General features: G+C 51.4%; 1 protein-coding gene across 2 annotated transcripts in view; it reads left to right on the forward strand.

Annotated features, from left to right (window-relative positions):
* Positions 1-15,459, forward strand: part of NDUFA10 (NADH:ubiquinone oxidoreductase subunit A10) — a 49,460-nt gene that overhangs the window by 17,137 nt on the left and 16,864 nt on the right. For both annotated transcript variants that reach the window (XM_075317456.1, XM_075317457.1), the window contains exon 5: positions 9,512-9,633. In XM_075317456.1, coding sequence (XP_075173571.1) covers positions 9,512-9,633 — 122 coding nt within the window. The remainder of the gene's footprint in view (positions 1-9,511; positions 9,634-15,459) is intronic.

The following is a 15,459-nucleotide window of genomic DNA, read 5'->3' on the forward strand; positions in this document are numbered from 1 at the left end:
GACCAAGAAAACAATGGCAGCATGCTGTGGGTGCAATGCGATCCTTGTTTCTCTCGCACCCATTCAAGTCTATGGGGCGAGAGAAAAATCGCACTGCACTCGCGAAACACCGGTGTACCGCGAGTGCAGAGCGAGAATGGCAATAGCCGGCAACGGAGGAGAGAGGGAGATAAATCCCTCCCCCCCCCTCTTCAGCGCTGGCCTGCCCCTCCTCAATGCCGGCTCGCCCCCTGCAGCTGTGGTCCAATCGCATGATCGGACCTCAGTCGCAATGACACTCTGCTCCCGTTGTGCTGCCAGTGTGAGCTGAGTGTCATGCGAGGATCGCAGTAGTCCCCGTGTGGCCCCGGCCTTAGCACGATGCCGCCTCAGAGCTCCACTGTCAAACAAAAAGTGGGGCCGGTGCTGACAGGAGCTGAGGACTGCAAGTGCGCGGATACAGCCACAAGTGAGAGTTTATTTCCATATGGATAAAACACAGATTTCTTTGCTTTGGAGAACTGGATAATGACAGAATAAGTTTCTCTGACGCCTCATTGGGGGACACAGGACCATGGGTGTTATGCTGCCTATCCATAGGAGGACACTAAGTAGATGCAAAAAGCATAGCTCCTCCTCTGCAGTATACACCCCCTGGCCGGGCCAGGCAGCCTCAGTTTTAGCTTAGTGTCTGTAGGAGGCACTTCCTTTCAAGGTTTGTTCTTTTTTGAGGGCGTCGGTTTCCTTTGGGACCGATCTCCCACTACCATCAACTGGCGGGAACGTGGAGTATTGCCTCCACGTACCCCCTCCCGCGACGCTGGATCCTGGGCTGGACGACGGGTTCCACAGACACCGATTTTCCAAAGCCCAGGGTAGAGGCCTGTGCCCCTATAGCCCAATTCCTCAGCCCCTCTTTGCAGGCTCTGAGTTGAATATAGCACCGTTGTGACCGGATACAGCAAGCTGACTCTGCTATTGTCACTGCCTGGATGGAAGCAGTGTTTAAGGTGAGATCCCCCCTGACTGATTTCCCAGACAAAGGGAGAAAAGACGGTGCAGGGAAGGCTTCCAGGACTGCAAACTGTCAGAAGCTTGAATTTACAGTATTTATTATGAAAAAGTCCTCTGCTATTGCAAGGAAGAGATCCTGAACACACAGTGTTAACTTTTCCCTAGCTTGCTGGCTGGAGGAGGAGGGGGGGGGGGGGGGGGGGGGGGAGTCCCTCCTGTTTGCAAACTCCTGCACAGATAATTTCCAGGGGGGAGGGGGGAGGGGGTGGCTAGAGAATCACAGAGGTCAGGGACTCATGCTGTTTTTTATCTGCTCTGTTTATTTGATCTAGCAGAAAAGCTGGCTGATAACCACCAGTGACATGCTATGTGCTGACTAGAGGGATGAAAACTATCAGAAGCTCCTTTCCCGCCGTTTTTTACTACCCACAGCAGGGGGGGGGCACACTGACTTCTTCGCGCTCTTTTAGCGCTAAGCCCCGCCCCCCCAGGAAAGCGTGGGAAGATCTCCACACAGCTTACTCCTTCCTGAGGACAGGGCCATCGGCTGATTCTGGTAAGGTGCTGCCCACTTGTAGTTCTGCTGGGCATTGCTCCCCCTCCTGGCATACTCCTATTAGGAACATGCAGATTTCTAAGGGCAATAAGAGTACTAAGGCCCACATAGTCTATTATTCAGCCTGCACCGCCTGCCACGCTGAGCTACCACGTAAACACACCTCTTCTCTCTGTGAGTCCTGTGGCCCTATAGCCCCCCAAGACCCCCCTGCCACCACCACAACAGTCAGCCCAGAGCCTAGGGCTCCCAGCCCACTGGAATGAACACCTTTTCTGTCCCAATCCATGGAAAAACTGTCACAGACCCTGGTGCTGGCTATGCAATGTCGTCCTCCACACCCTTCTGGGTCCCTGGACGGAACGCAGCCTGAGGATACCCATATGGAGGATCCTTCTGAGGTAATCCGGGCACATGCTTCACCGGTTGCAGGGATCAGGAAAAGAGCACACGGCCTCTCCCACATGCTCCACGGCTTCTGAAGAGCTGGAGGGAGAATGCTGTTTGTACCAGGAGGATTCCTTGGTTTCAGCCTCCCCAGATGATCAAACTGCAATAGACTCCCTTATAGCAGCAATCAACCAAACTTTGCACGTGGAGGATCCCCCACTGACCATGCGGTCTCCTTTAAGAGGGCAAGGAAACCCCAAAAGGTTTTCACTGATCACCCTGAGTTTCAGGATATCCTCACAAAGCAAAGGGAGAAGCCTGACAGGCGCTTCGGTAACCGAAAACTCATGGAGTCCCGGCACCCTTTTGCCTCACCTGCCCCTAAGGGCTGGGCCGATCCGCCCTCGGTCGACCCCCCCCCCCCCCCCGGTTTCCCGCCTTACCACAAAGTCGCTCCTGTCTTTACCCGATGGTTCCTCCATCAAGGACCCGACAGACAGACAGGTGGAGCACCTCGCCCGCTCTGCTTTTGAGGCTGCGGGTTCCTCCCTCTCGCTCTCCTTTGCCTCTGTGTGGGTCGCAAAGGCGATCTCGGTCTGGGCAGAATCCCTTAACACTTCGCTTGAGGAATCCCAGTTCCCTCATACCTTCACAGAGGTAACAGCTCAAATTGCCGCTGCGGCGGAGTACTTCATGCAGGCCTCCATGGACGCTGCTACCTGCGCGGTGTTTGCGCCTCAAATACCATAGCCATCCGTAGACCTCTCTGGCTCCAACAATGGCAAGCGGACTCTGCCTCCAAAAAGTCTCTCACGGGCCTTCCCTTTTTTCCAGACCGATTTGTTTGGCGAACATCTGGACAAGCTCATTTCTGACGCCACGGGAGGAAAGAGTACCTCCCCCAGCTAAAGTCCAGGACGTCCTTCATCAGACGTCCACAGTCCTCGTTCCGCTCCTTTCGGAACTCATTTGGTTGGTCGACATCCCGTGCTGTCCCCGCCACCAGCCGCGGACTACGCAGGGACCGACCTTCTCAGATCTCCCCGAAACACACTTCGTCATGACAGCCTAGACCGAAACAGTCCAGGACTAGGGAGACTCGCCCTCATGACTCCTTCGGCGCCCCGGAAGACACACTCTTTGTAGGAGGTCGACTGCGGCTCTTTCAACACATCTGGGCTGCTGCCTCAGACGACAAATGGGTTCGAGACCTTGTGTCTAGCGGTTACCACATAGAATTTCGGACCCGACCCCCGAGTCGGTTCTTTCTCTCAAAACCCTCAAAGACTCGAAAACGACGCAAAGCTTTTTTCCCAGCAATCCACTGTCTCCAAACAGCAGGAGTGATAATACCTGTCCCAGACGACGAGAAGTTCGGGGGTTTTTTATTCCTGGACCTCAAACACCTAAACATGCATGTGCACATACGGAGATTCAGAATGGAGTCCCTAAGGTCCATTATTGCATCCATGGTTTAAGGGGAATTCCTCGCCTCCATAGACATCAAGGACGTGTACCTGCACATACCCATCGCCCCAGATCACGAAAGGTTCCTCCACTTTACAATTCAGGACTCCCACTTTCAATTCGTAGCTCTACCCTTCGGCCTTGCCACCGCACCAAGGGTCTTCACCAAAGTCATGGTGGCCACCATGAGCGTACTTCACGCCAGGGGAGTGGTCGTCTCCTTTACTTGGACGACCTCCTCATCAAGGCCCCCTCCTTCCAAGACTGCTCAACCAGCGTACAGATCACTGTGGACACCCTATCCCGCTTAGGGTGGCTAGGGAATCCGGACAAATCATCCGCGATCCCATCACGATCCATCACCTTCCTGGGCATGTCCCTGAACACCCGTCGGGGCTTGATTCTTCTCCCTTAGGACAAGGCGATCGCTCTTCAACGAGCGGAACGCTGCCTTCTACGTCCTCCGTCTCGCTTTATTCGATTCAGCATGAAGGTGCTCGGCTGGATGGTGGCGGCTATGGAAGCAGTACCCTTTGCTCAACTGCACCTCCGCCCTCTGCAGCTAGCCCTTCTAGCGACCTGGGACAAGAGCCCCTTCTCCCTGGACAGACGTCTTCACCTGACGCCTTCAGTCAGGTACGCACTCCGCTGGTGGCTTCGGTCCTCATCCCTATCGAAGGGGAGATCCTTTCTCCCAGTGAACTGGCTGGTCCTGACCACGGACGCCAGCTTCCTAGGCTGGGGAGCAGTGTACCGGCACCACACTGCTCAAGGACGTTGGACGCCCCAGGAGTCTTCCCTACCTATAAACATCCTGGAACTCCGCGCGATCTTCCTCACGCTCAGAGCGTTCTGCCCTTTGCTAGCGGGTCGTCGGATTCGAGTCCAATCGGACAATGCGACAGCTGTAGCCTATATCAATCGGCAAGGGGGCATCCGCAGCAAAGCGGCTTAGCTCGAGGCCCACAAGATCCTCAGCTGGGTCGAATCAACGGGATCAGTGATATCAGCGGTACACATACCGAGGGTAGAGAACTGGGCAGCAGACTTTCTAAGTCGCCAAGGCCTGGCCGCCGGAGAATGGTCTCTCCACCCAGATGTGTTTCTACACATCTGCACTCGCTGGGGCACACCAGACGTGGACCTAATGGCCTCAAGGTTGAATGCAAAGGTATCCGCGTTCATAGCCAGGTCACGCGACCCGCAGTCCATCGGCGCAGATGCTCTAGTCTGCTCCTGGCACCACTTCCGCCTGCCTTACATATTTCCACCTCTACCCCTGCTGCCGCGGGTAATCAGGAAGATCAAGGCAGAGGGAGTCCCGGTGATACTGATAGCACCGGACTGGTCCAGGCACGCCTGGTACGCCGAATTTAGTACAAATGCTCACAGACGCACCGTGGCGCCTTCCAGACATACCAGACTTGCTGACCCAAGGGCCCATTTCCCATCAGAACTCCAGAGCTCTGAAGCTGACGGCATGGCCATTGAGACCTGGGTATTAACAAGAGCGGGATTCTCCCCCGCGGTTATTTCCACCATGATCAGCGCCCGAAAGCCGACTTCATCCCGCATTTACCACCGTACGTGAAAAATCTTCCTTTCATGGTACAGGGAAACTAACGCCCAGCCTATGCCTCTGGCGATCCCCAGAATTCTCGACTTTCTACAGTCTGGCTTGCAAGCGGGGTTGGCCCTCAGTTCCCTTAAAGGGCAGGTCTCAGCGCTCTCAATCTTCTACCAATGCCGCCTGGCTCAAAAAACGCAAGTCAAGACCTTCCTCCAGGGCGTTTCCCATCTAGTTCCCCCGTACAAACGACCGCTGGACCCATGGGACCTCAACCTCGTTCTGGACGGTCTCCAGAGGTCTCCCTTTGAACCCCTCAAGGAATCCTCCCTTGCTCTTCTGTCCTGGAAGGTAACATTCCTGGTGGCAATTACGTCCATCAGACGGGTTTCGGAGCTGGCAGCACTCTCTTGCCGCGAGCCTTTTCTGATCTTTCACCAGGACAAGGTGGTTCTGCGTCCCCTTCCGGATTTCTTTCCAAAGGTTCTTACCCAGTTTCATTTGAACGAGGACATTGTTCTGCCTTCCTTTTGTCCACACCCAGTTCATAGGGTGGAAAGGTCTCTGCATTCGTTAGACCTTGTCAGAGCTCTCAGATATTACATATCCAGGACAGCCCCCTTAGGAAACGGACTCTTTGTTCGTCATTCCTGAGGGGCCTAAGAAGGGATAGGCAGCTGCAAAGGCGACTCTGGATCGCTGGATTCGCTCTGCGATCCAGGAAGTCTACCGCTTGCAACTCAAGCCCATCCCTAGTGGGCTGCGGGCTCATTCCACGTGAGCAGTTGGCGCTTCGTTGGGCCATTCGGCATCAGGCTTCAGTGGAAAGGGGTGTAAGGCTGCGACCTGGTCTAGCCTACATACTTTTTCAAAGCATTACAGAGTCCATACCCAGGTTTCAACTGAGGCAAATCTGGGTAAGAAAATTCTGAAAACGGCAGTAGAGCACCTATCTCAGTAGGTGCTCCAGGCTGTCTGGGACTGGTTCCTAGTCCTTGGGTTGTGTTGTCTTCTTTTCTGTTTCCCACCCATGGACTGCTTTAGGACGTCCCATGGTCCTGTGTCCCACAATGAGGCGTCAGAGAAAAACGGATTTTTGTGTACTCACCGTAAAATCGTTTTCTCTTAGCCATCATTGGGGGACACAGCACCCACCCTGTTGCCCTGCGGGGTCTTGGTTCTCTCAGTACCATATTTGGTTATGACTCTTCTTTTTCTGATGTTCCTCTGTTGAGAAGTTTTTACTGTTTTTTTTCTCCTACTGCTTGTGTACTAAAACTGAGGCTGCCTGGCCCGGCCATGAGGTGTATACTGCAGAGGAGGAGCTATGCTTTTTGCATCTACTTAGTGTCCTCCTATGGATAGGCAGCATAACACCCATGGTCCTGTGTCCCCCAATGATGGCTAAGAGAAAACGATTTTACGGTGAGTACACAAAAATCCGTTTATTCTTGGAAATGTGTTATCCTTCACCATCCTGCAGCATTTAGTGTTTCCTAGGCACTTTATCACTGACAGTTTCGCTTTAAATGCTGATGTGTACTTGCAGTCTGGTTCGGCCATGTGAATGAAGGCTTTAGCGACACTATGAACATCATATAAGGATAATAAATAAATTATTAGCATTTTTTGGAGACTAAAACAATTGAAAATTGACATTCACCTGTTAATCAAAATTTATGTTTTTTTTTACTTTATTCACGACTTTTTATTAAAAAGAGGGTCGCCAACTGTGGCCTGACAGGTTTGATAGCATTTAAAGTAGAATTGGTTGAAAATGAAGCAGGTATTTAGAAAAGCCCCTAGTACAAAGAGGCAAAGCTGCACCAAATTAACAACCAAGGCTCAACTTACTCCAGTCAACTTCTATGGGCATTTTCATTTGACATCTAGTGTGTGGTGTGTGTGCGCTCGTGCGTGCGAGGAATAACACTATTTCTGGCTGTTATGTGACCTTTATCTTGCTGTTTGGGCATTTTTTCCCTCTGTATTAGAATCTGTATTAGAATCCTCCACTTTCTCTTCAGTGCTCTCTCCATAGGCTTTTATAAGTACTGCAGACCTATTTGTAAACTGCATAGTGGCCGAGCATTACACATCTACCCGTATTCAAAAGCTTAGAGGTGGATGTGCAGCACCCGCTGTGTCCACTATACAGCTGACAGAGCTGTGCTGTTCTGCTACTGATCAATTCTGTCCAGCACCGGGAACAGATGATTCGAAGGATAGACCATCAGTATAAAAGTCCTGAGCAATCATTTTTAAGGCCTCCTTTGCACATCCATGTGTCCGGCATGTATGACGGCCGTTTTCACACGTACCAGAGACACAGATTCACATAGTCCCATTAAAATGAATGGGCTTGGTCACACATCCGTGTTTTCACCTGGACCGTGTGTCCATGTGGAGTGCATTCGTGTCCGTGTGCACCACACGGCGACATGTCTGTTTTTCTGCCGGCAGCACGTGTGTCACACAGACCGCACACTGATGTGATCCATGTGACGAGTACTGGAGAAAACACAAATCACATAAAATAAAGAATATTTATACTTGCCGGTCTCCGGTGCTGCTGTTTCTGCCTTTACTGTTGTTGTTCATTAAACTCATGCATATTCACTGCACTCACTGCGGACCAGGAAGCAACAGCTGCGCCAGAGACAGGTAAGTATACCAGTTCATGCTGTCCGTGTGCTATCTGTATGTTACACACTCGCACACACAGCTCTGGCAAAAATTAAGAGACCACTTCCAAATTGTCAGTTTTTCTGATTTTTCTCTTTATGGATATATTTTTGAGTAAAATGTAAATTGTTCTTTTATTCTATAAACTACTGACAACGTCTCTGAATTTCCAAGCAATACATTTTGTATTTCTCTCCTAAAAATGAGAAATGGTCAAAATAATAAAACAACGCATTGCTTTCAGACCTCAAATAATCCAAAGAAAACAAGTTAATAATCATTTAGAAACAACAATACTAATAATGTTTTAATTTAGGAAGAGTTAAAAAATCAATATTTTGTGGAATAACTGATTTTTAATCACAGCTTTCATGCGTCTTGGCATGCTTTCCACCAGTCTTTCACACTGCTTTTGGATGACCTTATGCCACTCCTGGCGCAAAAATGTAAGCAGTTCTTCTTTGTTTGATAGCTTGTGACTATCCATCTTCCTCTTGATTACATTCCAGAGGTTTTCAATGGGGTTCAGGTCTGGAGATTGGGCTGGCCATGACAGGGTTTTGATGTGGTAGTCCTCCATCCACACATTGATTGACCTAGCTGTATGGCATGGCACATTGTCCTGCTGGAAAAACCAGTCCTCAGAGTTGGGGAACATTGCCTGAGCAGATGGAAGCAACTGTTTTTCCAGGATAACCTTGTATGCTGCTTGAGTCATACATAGTATGCCCAATTCCAGCCTTACTGAAGCATCCCCAGATCATCACCGATCTTCCACCAAATTTCACAGTGGATGCAAGACACGGTGGCTTGTACGCCTCTCCAGGTCTCCATCTAACCATTAGATGACCAGGTGTTGGGCAGAGCTGAAAATTAGACTTCTCAGAGAAGATTACCTTACTCCAGTCCTCTATGGTCCAATCCTTATGGTCTTTGGAAAACTTCAGCCTGGTCCTCCTTTGCTTCTCATTGATAAAACCCTTTTTTTCTAGCTTTACATGACTTGAGCCCTGCCTCTAGGAGCCTCTTACGAACTGTTCTTGCTGTGCACTTCACCTCAGCTGCCATTTATCATTCCTTTTGTAGGTCAGTGTCATGGCCAGCCCAATCTCCAGACCTGAACCCCATTGAAAACCTCTGGAATGTAATCCAGAGGAAGATGGATAGTCACAAGCCATCAAACAAAGAACTGCTTACATTTTTGCACCAGGAGTGGCATAAGATCAGCCAAAAGCAGTGTAAAAGACTGGTGGAAAGCAGCCAAGACCCATGAAAGCTGTGATTAAAAATCATGGTTATTTCACAAAATATTGATTTCTAAACTCTTCCTGAGTTAAAACATTAGTATTGTTGTTTCTAAATAATTATGAACTTGTTTTCTTTGCATTATTTGAGGTCTGAAAGCAATGCATTGTTTTGCTATTTGACCATTTCTCATTTTCAGAAAAAAGTACAAAATTTATTGCTTCGAAATTCGGTGCCGTTGTCAGTAGTTTATAGAATAAAAGAACAATTTACATTTTACTTAAATACCTATAAAGAGAAAAATCAGAAAAACTGAAAATTTTGCAGTGGTCTCTCAATTTTTAGACCATAGACTGTGCAAAATGTTTGTATTTTGTACAGATGTGTGAAGGAGGCCTAAAGCCGTGTTTAGCTGTTTGTATGAGCCGTGCAGGGGACAAACAAATGACTGACAAGCGGAGAAACAAGCCTGTTCTCTCACAAGACATATTACAAAGTTTCTTATCTTCACTTGTTCTATTGATTTATGAAATAAAGTATATTTAGTTAATATTGAAATTAAGTCCTATTTGTGAATGTCAATGATATATTTTCCCTATTTTCCTCAGGTGTGAATCATTATAATGAGATCAAGAAAGTGAGCATTGATGAGTACCTGCCCCCACACGTAGTTATATATGTGGACGTTCCAGCAGCTGATGTATACAAGAGAATACAAGAAAGAGGAAACGTAAATAACTTCCAATATCTCTATATATAAAATATATATTTTTTAAGGTGACACTAGTGTAATATTTGCTATGTGTGTATTTCTTTATCGTTCCTTATGGGAGACCCAAACCATGGGTGTATAGCTTCTGCCTCCGGAGGACACACAAAGTACTACACTAAAAAGTGTAGCTCCTCCCTCCAAGCATATACACCCCCTGGATGACAATTCCAACCAGTTCAATGCTTTGTGTTCAGGAGGTCACACACACACACATGCATTCTCTGATTTTTGATTTTTGATTTTTTGGATTTCAAAGATTTGGAAAAGCGGGTCCAGTCTGGACTCCCGGCATGTCCCTTCTCACCCCACTGTGTCGGCGGTGCTGTTAAGGTTGACTTTACAAGGCTGGAGCCTTTACATGCCGCGCTCCTTCACCATCCCCTGGGGCTCTGGCTTGAAGTGGGAGCCATCACGGTTCTCTCTGCCTTGCAGGAGACCGGTCTCCATCCGCAGCCCTGTCAGGATCCTGCCGGACGGAGCGCTTACCCCCCCCCCAGGGACATGGCCCTGCGTCTCAAAAGCTAAGTATTGAGACGTTATTCAGGGGTCCCTTGTACTTTTATTGAAGGGGGAGTGTGTTTGTTAACCTTGCTGTGATTTCCGGCCGGTTCTCTGGGTTTTTCCTGAGAACCGCGCTGAGGGTGCCTGCTCGTCGGCCGCTTTTTAAAAATCTAGGCCCCGGCTTCAGTTGCGGCCTACTTTCGGTTTCAGTGCCCCTGCATGTCAGTCATGCAGGGGAACAGTGTGGCGCCGCCCACCGGCCGTCCAGCAGAGGGGAGGACACTCCTCTCTGAGGAGATGTTTCCCTCCCCTGTATCTCTCCTTGGCCCTCCGGTTCCCGCTCTTGGGCTAACCCCCGCCCCCCCCTCCTCACTCCAGCGCCATTTTATCAGCGTTCCCACACTGATCGGCGCTGGCTGCTGCAGCTGCTGCACACTGGGGGTCCGAGCTGTGGAATCCGGAGGGCACACAGAACCGGTCTGGTAAGCCACAACCTCTGGTTGTGGGCTTTATTATACACTCTCAGGGAGTCATTCTAAGGAAGTGTATTCTGTACTGCAGAGCCTCCACCTCAGCAGCATGTCTGTCACTAGGAGCAAGGCTGCAAGGCTTTACTCTATATGCACTGCATGTAAGCTCATTCTGCCCGAACCGAGCACATATCCGCATTGTGATGCCTGCTCCAACGTGGTGGTGCCTCAGCCTGGAGCCTCCTCAGGGGTCCCTCCGGCTGCTCCGGCCCCGGTGGCTGATCCCCCGGCTTGGGTAGCATCGTTTTCTAAGGCTATCTCACAGTCCTTTGCCGACTCCATGGGACACCTGTCCCGGACTCTGCTGACCATGCATCAGCCCCCTTCTCAGGGTGTCTCTGATGCTCCGTCTCGCTCTGCAGAGCTAACAGAGCATGTTTTAGGACCCCGTCCTCCTAAACGGAGACGCAGGGACCCTTCTCCTTCCTCGTCCCACGGCTCTGATTCACAAGCGGAATTGCAGGACGGGGAGGATACCTTTACTGTGGGCTCAGACGCTACCTCTATGTACCCCATTGATTTATCTGAGGGGGATGCGGATGTTAGTGATTTGATTGCATCCATTAACTCCGTACTGAACCTCAATCCACCAGTGTCAGAAGAAGAAGCCTCTCTGGTAGAAAAACACCAGTTTACCTCACCTAAGAGAGCAAGGAGTATGTTTTTTAACCACTCCAGTTTTCAGGCCACTGTGACCAAGCCCAGGGCCTGTCCTGACAAACGCTTCCCAAAGCGTAGTTCTGATGACCGTTTCCCCTTTCCACCAGAAGTGGTCAAGGAGTGGGCTCAGTCACCAAAGGTAGATCCTCCGGTATCTAGAATATCGGCCCGGACAGTCGTATCTGTGGCCGATGGCACCTCTCTTAAGGATCCCACTGACCGCCAGGTTGACCTCCTGGCCAAATCTGTGTATGAGGCGACAGGAGCCTCGTTCTCCCCGTCCTTTGCAGCAGTGTGGGCTCTTAAGGCAGTCTCTGCTTCTCTGGCGGAGATACATTCCCTCGCCAGGGACTCTATTCCAGAGATGGTTGCCTTAACTTCTCAGGCTTCGGCCTTTTCATCCTATGCCATGTCTGCCATTCTGGAGGCTTCTCACCGCACGGCGGTGGCTTCCGCAAATTCCCTTGCGATCCGCAGGATCTTGTGGCTTCGAGAGTGGAAAGCAGACGCTTCTTCCAAGAAGTATCTTGCTGGGCTCCCCTTTTCTGGGTCCCGGCTGTTCGGTGAACAGCTGGATGAAATAATTAAGGAAGCTACTGGCCGGAAGAGTACTTCCTTGCCACAAACAAAAACCAGAAAACCTGTCCACGGCAGGAACCAGTCGAGGTTTCGTTCCTTTCGTTCCTCTAACTGGTCATCCTCTAAGCCCTCAGCTTCGTCCACCAACTCAGCCAAGGACCGAAAACCCAGCTGGCGCGCGAAGCCGCGTCCTCAGAAGAACGGAGGAGCCACTGCCACTAAGGCAGCCTCCTCTTGACTATCTGGCTGCGCCAGCAACGTCCTTAGTCGGTGGCAGGCTCTCCCACTTTGGCGACGTGTGGTTTCAACACGTCTCCGATCAGTGGGTGCGGGATATCATCTCCCACGGCTACAGGATAGAATTTTCTTCCAGCCCGCCAAACAGATTTTTTTCTGTCCACTCCCCCCTGCTCCAAAGCCGCCGCCTTCTCACAGGCCGTGGCATCCTTGCAGGCCAACGGAGTAATTGTTCCGGTTCCCGCCCGGGAACGGTTCACAGGTTTCTACTCAAACCTATTCCTAGTCCCCAAGAAGGACAGTTCCTTCCGGCCCATCCTGGATCTCAAGCTTCTCAACAAGCATGTTCAGGTGCGGCACTTCCGCATGGAATCTCTGCGATCGGTTATTGCCTCAATGACCCAAGGAGATTTCCTGGCATCCATCGACATCAGGGATGCCTATCTGCATGTGTCGATTGCAGTTTCACACCAGCGTTGGCTACGTTTTGCAATCGGAGAGGAACATTTCCAATTCGTGGCTCTCCCCTTCGGGTTAGCCACGGCCCCTCGTGTTTTCACCAAGGTCATGGCATCAGTGGTTGCGGTTCTGCATCTCCAGGGGTTGGCAGTAATCCCTTATCTGGACGACCTTCTAGTCAAGGCTTCATCCAGCGCAGACTGTCAGCGGAGTGTCTCGCTCACTCTCGCCACGCTTGTTCATTTCGGGTGGCTTGTCAATCTGCCCAAGTCCACTCTGACCCCGACCCAGACACTTACGTACCTAGGGATGCGATTCGAGACTCTGCCGGCACTTGTGAAGCTGCCCTTAGTCAAACAGCAGTCCCTTCATCTGGCGGTGCGTTCTCTGTTGAAGCCCCGCCGCCATTCCATCAGGCACCTCATGCAGGTGCTGGGTCAGATGGTGGCGTCAATGGAAGCGGTTCCCTTTGCCCAGTTCCATCTGCGTCCTCTGCAGCTGGACATTCTCCGCTTTTTGGACAAGCGGACCTCTTCCTTGCACAGGCTAGTGGCTCTGTCGCCACAGACCAGGAGCTCTCTTCAGTGGTGGCTTCGGCCCCTCTCTCTGTCTCAGGGACGCTCCTTCCTGACTCCGTCCTGGGTGATCCTCACCACGGATGCCAGTCTCTCCGGCTGGGGAGCGGTATTTCTCCACCACCGAGCACAGGGCACTTGGACTCCGTCCGAATCAGCCCTCTCGATCAATGTGCTGGAAATCAGGGCTATCCTTCTAGCTCTCGTAGCCTTTCACCATCTGTTGACGGGCAAGAACATTCGAGTCCAGTCAGACAACGCGACAGCAGTTGCCTACATCAATCACCAGGGCGGAACTCGCAGCCGCCTGGCGATGTTGGAGGTTCAATGCATCCTTCAGTGGACGGAGGACTCCAAGTCCACCATATCCGCAGTCCACATCCCAGGCGTAGAAAACTGGGAGGCAGATTATCTCAGCCGTCAAACCGTGGACAACGGCGAGTGGGCTCTGCATCCGGCAGTGTTCCGGTCGATCTGCCGCAAGTGGGGCACTCCGGAAGTGGATCTAATGGCATCCCGGCACAACAACAAGGTCCCGGTTTACGTGGCTCGCTCCCACGATCCTCAGGCCTTAGCAGCGGACGCGCTGGTTCAAGATTGGTCCCAGTTCTGTCTGGCCTACGTGTTTCCCCCTCTAGCTCTCTTGCCCAGAGTCCTGCGCAAGATCAGGACGGAGGGCCGTCGGGTTATAATCATTGCTCCAGACTGGCCCAGGCGAGCTTGGTACCCAGACCTGCTCCATCTGTCCGTAGAAATGCCGTGGCATCTCCCGGACCGACCAGATCTTCTCTCTCAAGGTCCGTTTTTCCGCCAGAATTCTGCGGCTCTCAGATTGACGGCGTGGCTCTTGAGTCCTGGATCCTGACGGCTTCAGGCATTCCTTCCGAAGTCATTTCCACTATGACTCAGGCTCGGAAGTCTTCCTCGGCCAAGATTTACCACAGGACTTGGAGGATTTTCCTGTCCTGGTGTCGCTCTTCCGGCCATGCCCCTTGGCCGTTTTCTTTGCCGACCATTCTGTCCTTTCTTCAGTCCGGCCTGCAGCTAGGACTCTCCCTCAATTCTCTCAAGGGACAGGTCTCGGCGCTGTCAGTGTTGTTCCAGCGGCGTATCGCCCGACTGGCCCAGGTGCGCGCACCTTCATGCAGGGCGCATCTCACATCATTCCGCCTTACCGGCGGCCTTTGGATCCCTGGGACCTTAATCTGGTCCTCACGGCCTTACAGAAACCCCCCTTTGAGCCTCTTAGGGAGGTACCTTTGTTCAGACTTTCACAGAAAGTGGTCTTTCTGGTGGCCATAACTTCTCTCAGGAGAGTCTCGGATTTGGCTGCGCTCTCTTCGGAATCACCCTTTTTGGTTTTTCACCAAGACAAGGTGGTTCTCCGTCCGACTCCGGACTTTCTACCTAAGGTGGTGTCTCCTTTCCACCTTAACCAGGACATTTCATTGCCTTCCCTTTGTCCGGCCCCTGTGCATCGCTTTGAGAAGGCGTTGCATACCTTGGATTTGGTGCGGGCGCTCCGAATCTATGTGTCACGCACCGCCGCTTTTAGGCGGTGCACCTCTCTTTTTGTCCTAACCACGGGTCAGCGCAAGGGTCTCTCGGCTTCTAAGCCGACCCTAGCTCGTTGGATTAGGTCGGCCATCTCCGATGCCTACCAATGTTCTCAGGTGCCTCCTCCGCCAGGGATTAAGGCGCACTCGACCAGAGCTGTCGGTGCTTCCTGGGCTTTCAGGCACCAGGCTACGGCTCAGCAGGTTTGTCAGGCTGCCACTTGGTCTAGTCTGCACACCTTTTCGAAGCACTACCAGGTGCATGCTCATGCTTCGGCAGATGCGAGCTTGGGCAGACGCATCCTTCAGGTGGCTGTCGCCCACTTGTGAAGTTAGGTTTTGCCTACTTCTCAGTTCTGTTTATTTCCCACCCATGGACTGCTTTGAGACGTCCCATGGTCTGGGTCTCCCATAAGGAACGATAAAGAAAAAGAGAATTTTGTTACTTACCGTAAATTCTTTTTCTTATAGTTCCGACATGGGAGACCCAGCACCCTCCCTGTTGCCTGTTGGCAGTTTCTTGTTCCGTGTGTTTTTCACCGGCTGTTGTTGTAGACAGAGGTTCCGGTTATTCCGGGTTTTACTCTATTTCTACTTATGGGTGGATGTCCTCCTTCAGCTTTTGCACTAAACTGGTTGGAATTGTCATCCAGGGGGTGTATATGCTCGGAGGGAGGAGCTACACTT

The sequence above is a fragment of the Anomaloglossus baeobatrachus genome, chromosome 7 (assembly GCF_048569485.1).
Source record: "Anomaloglossus baeobatrachus isolate aAnoBae1 chromosome 7, aAnoBae1.hap1, whole genome shotgun sequence".
Taxonomy (NCBI): Eukaryota; Metazoa; Chordata; class Amphibia; order Anura; family Aromobatidae; genus Anomaloglossus; species Anomaloglossus baeobatrachus.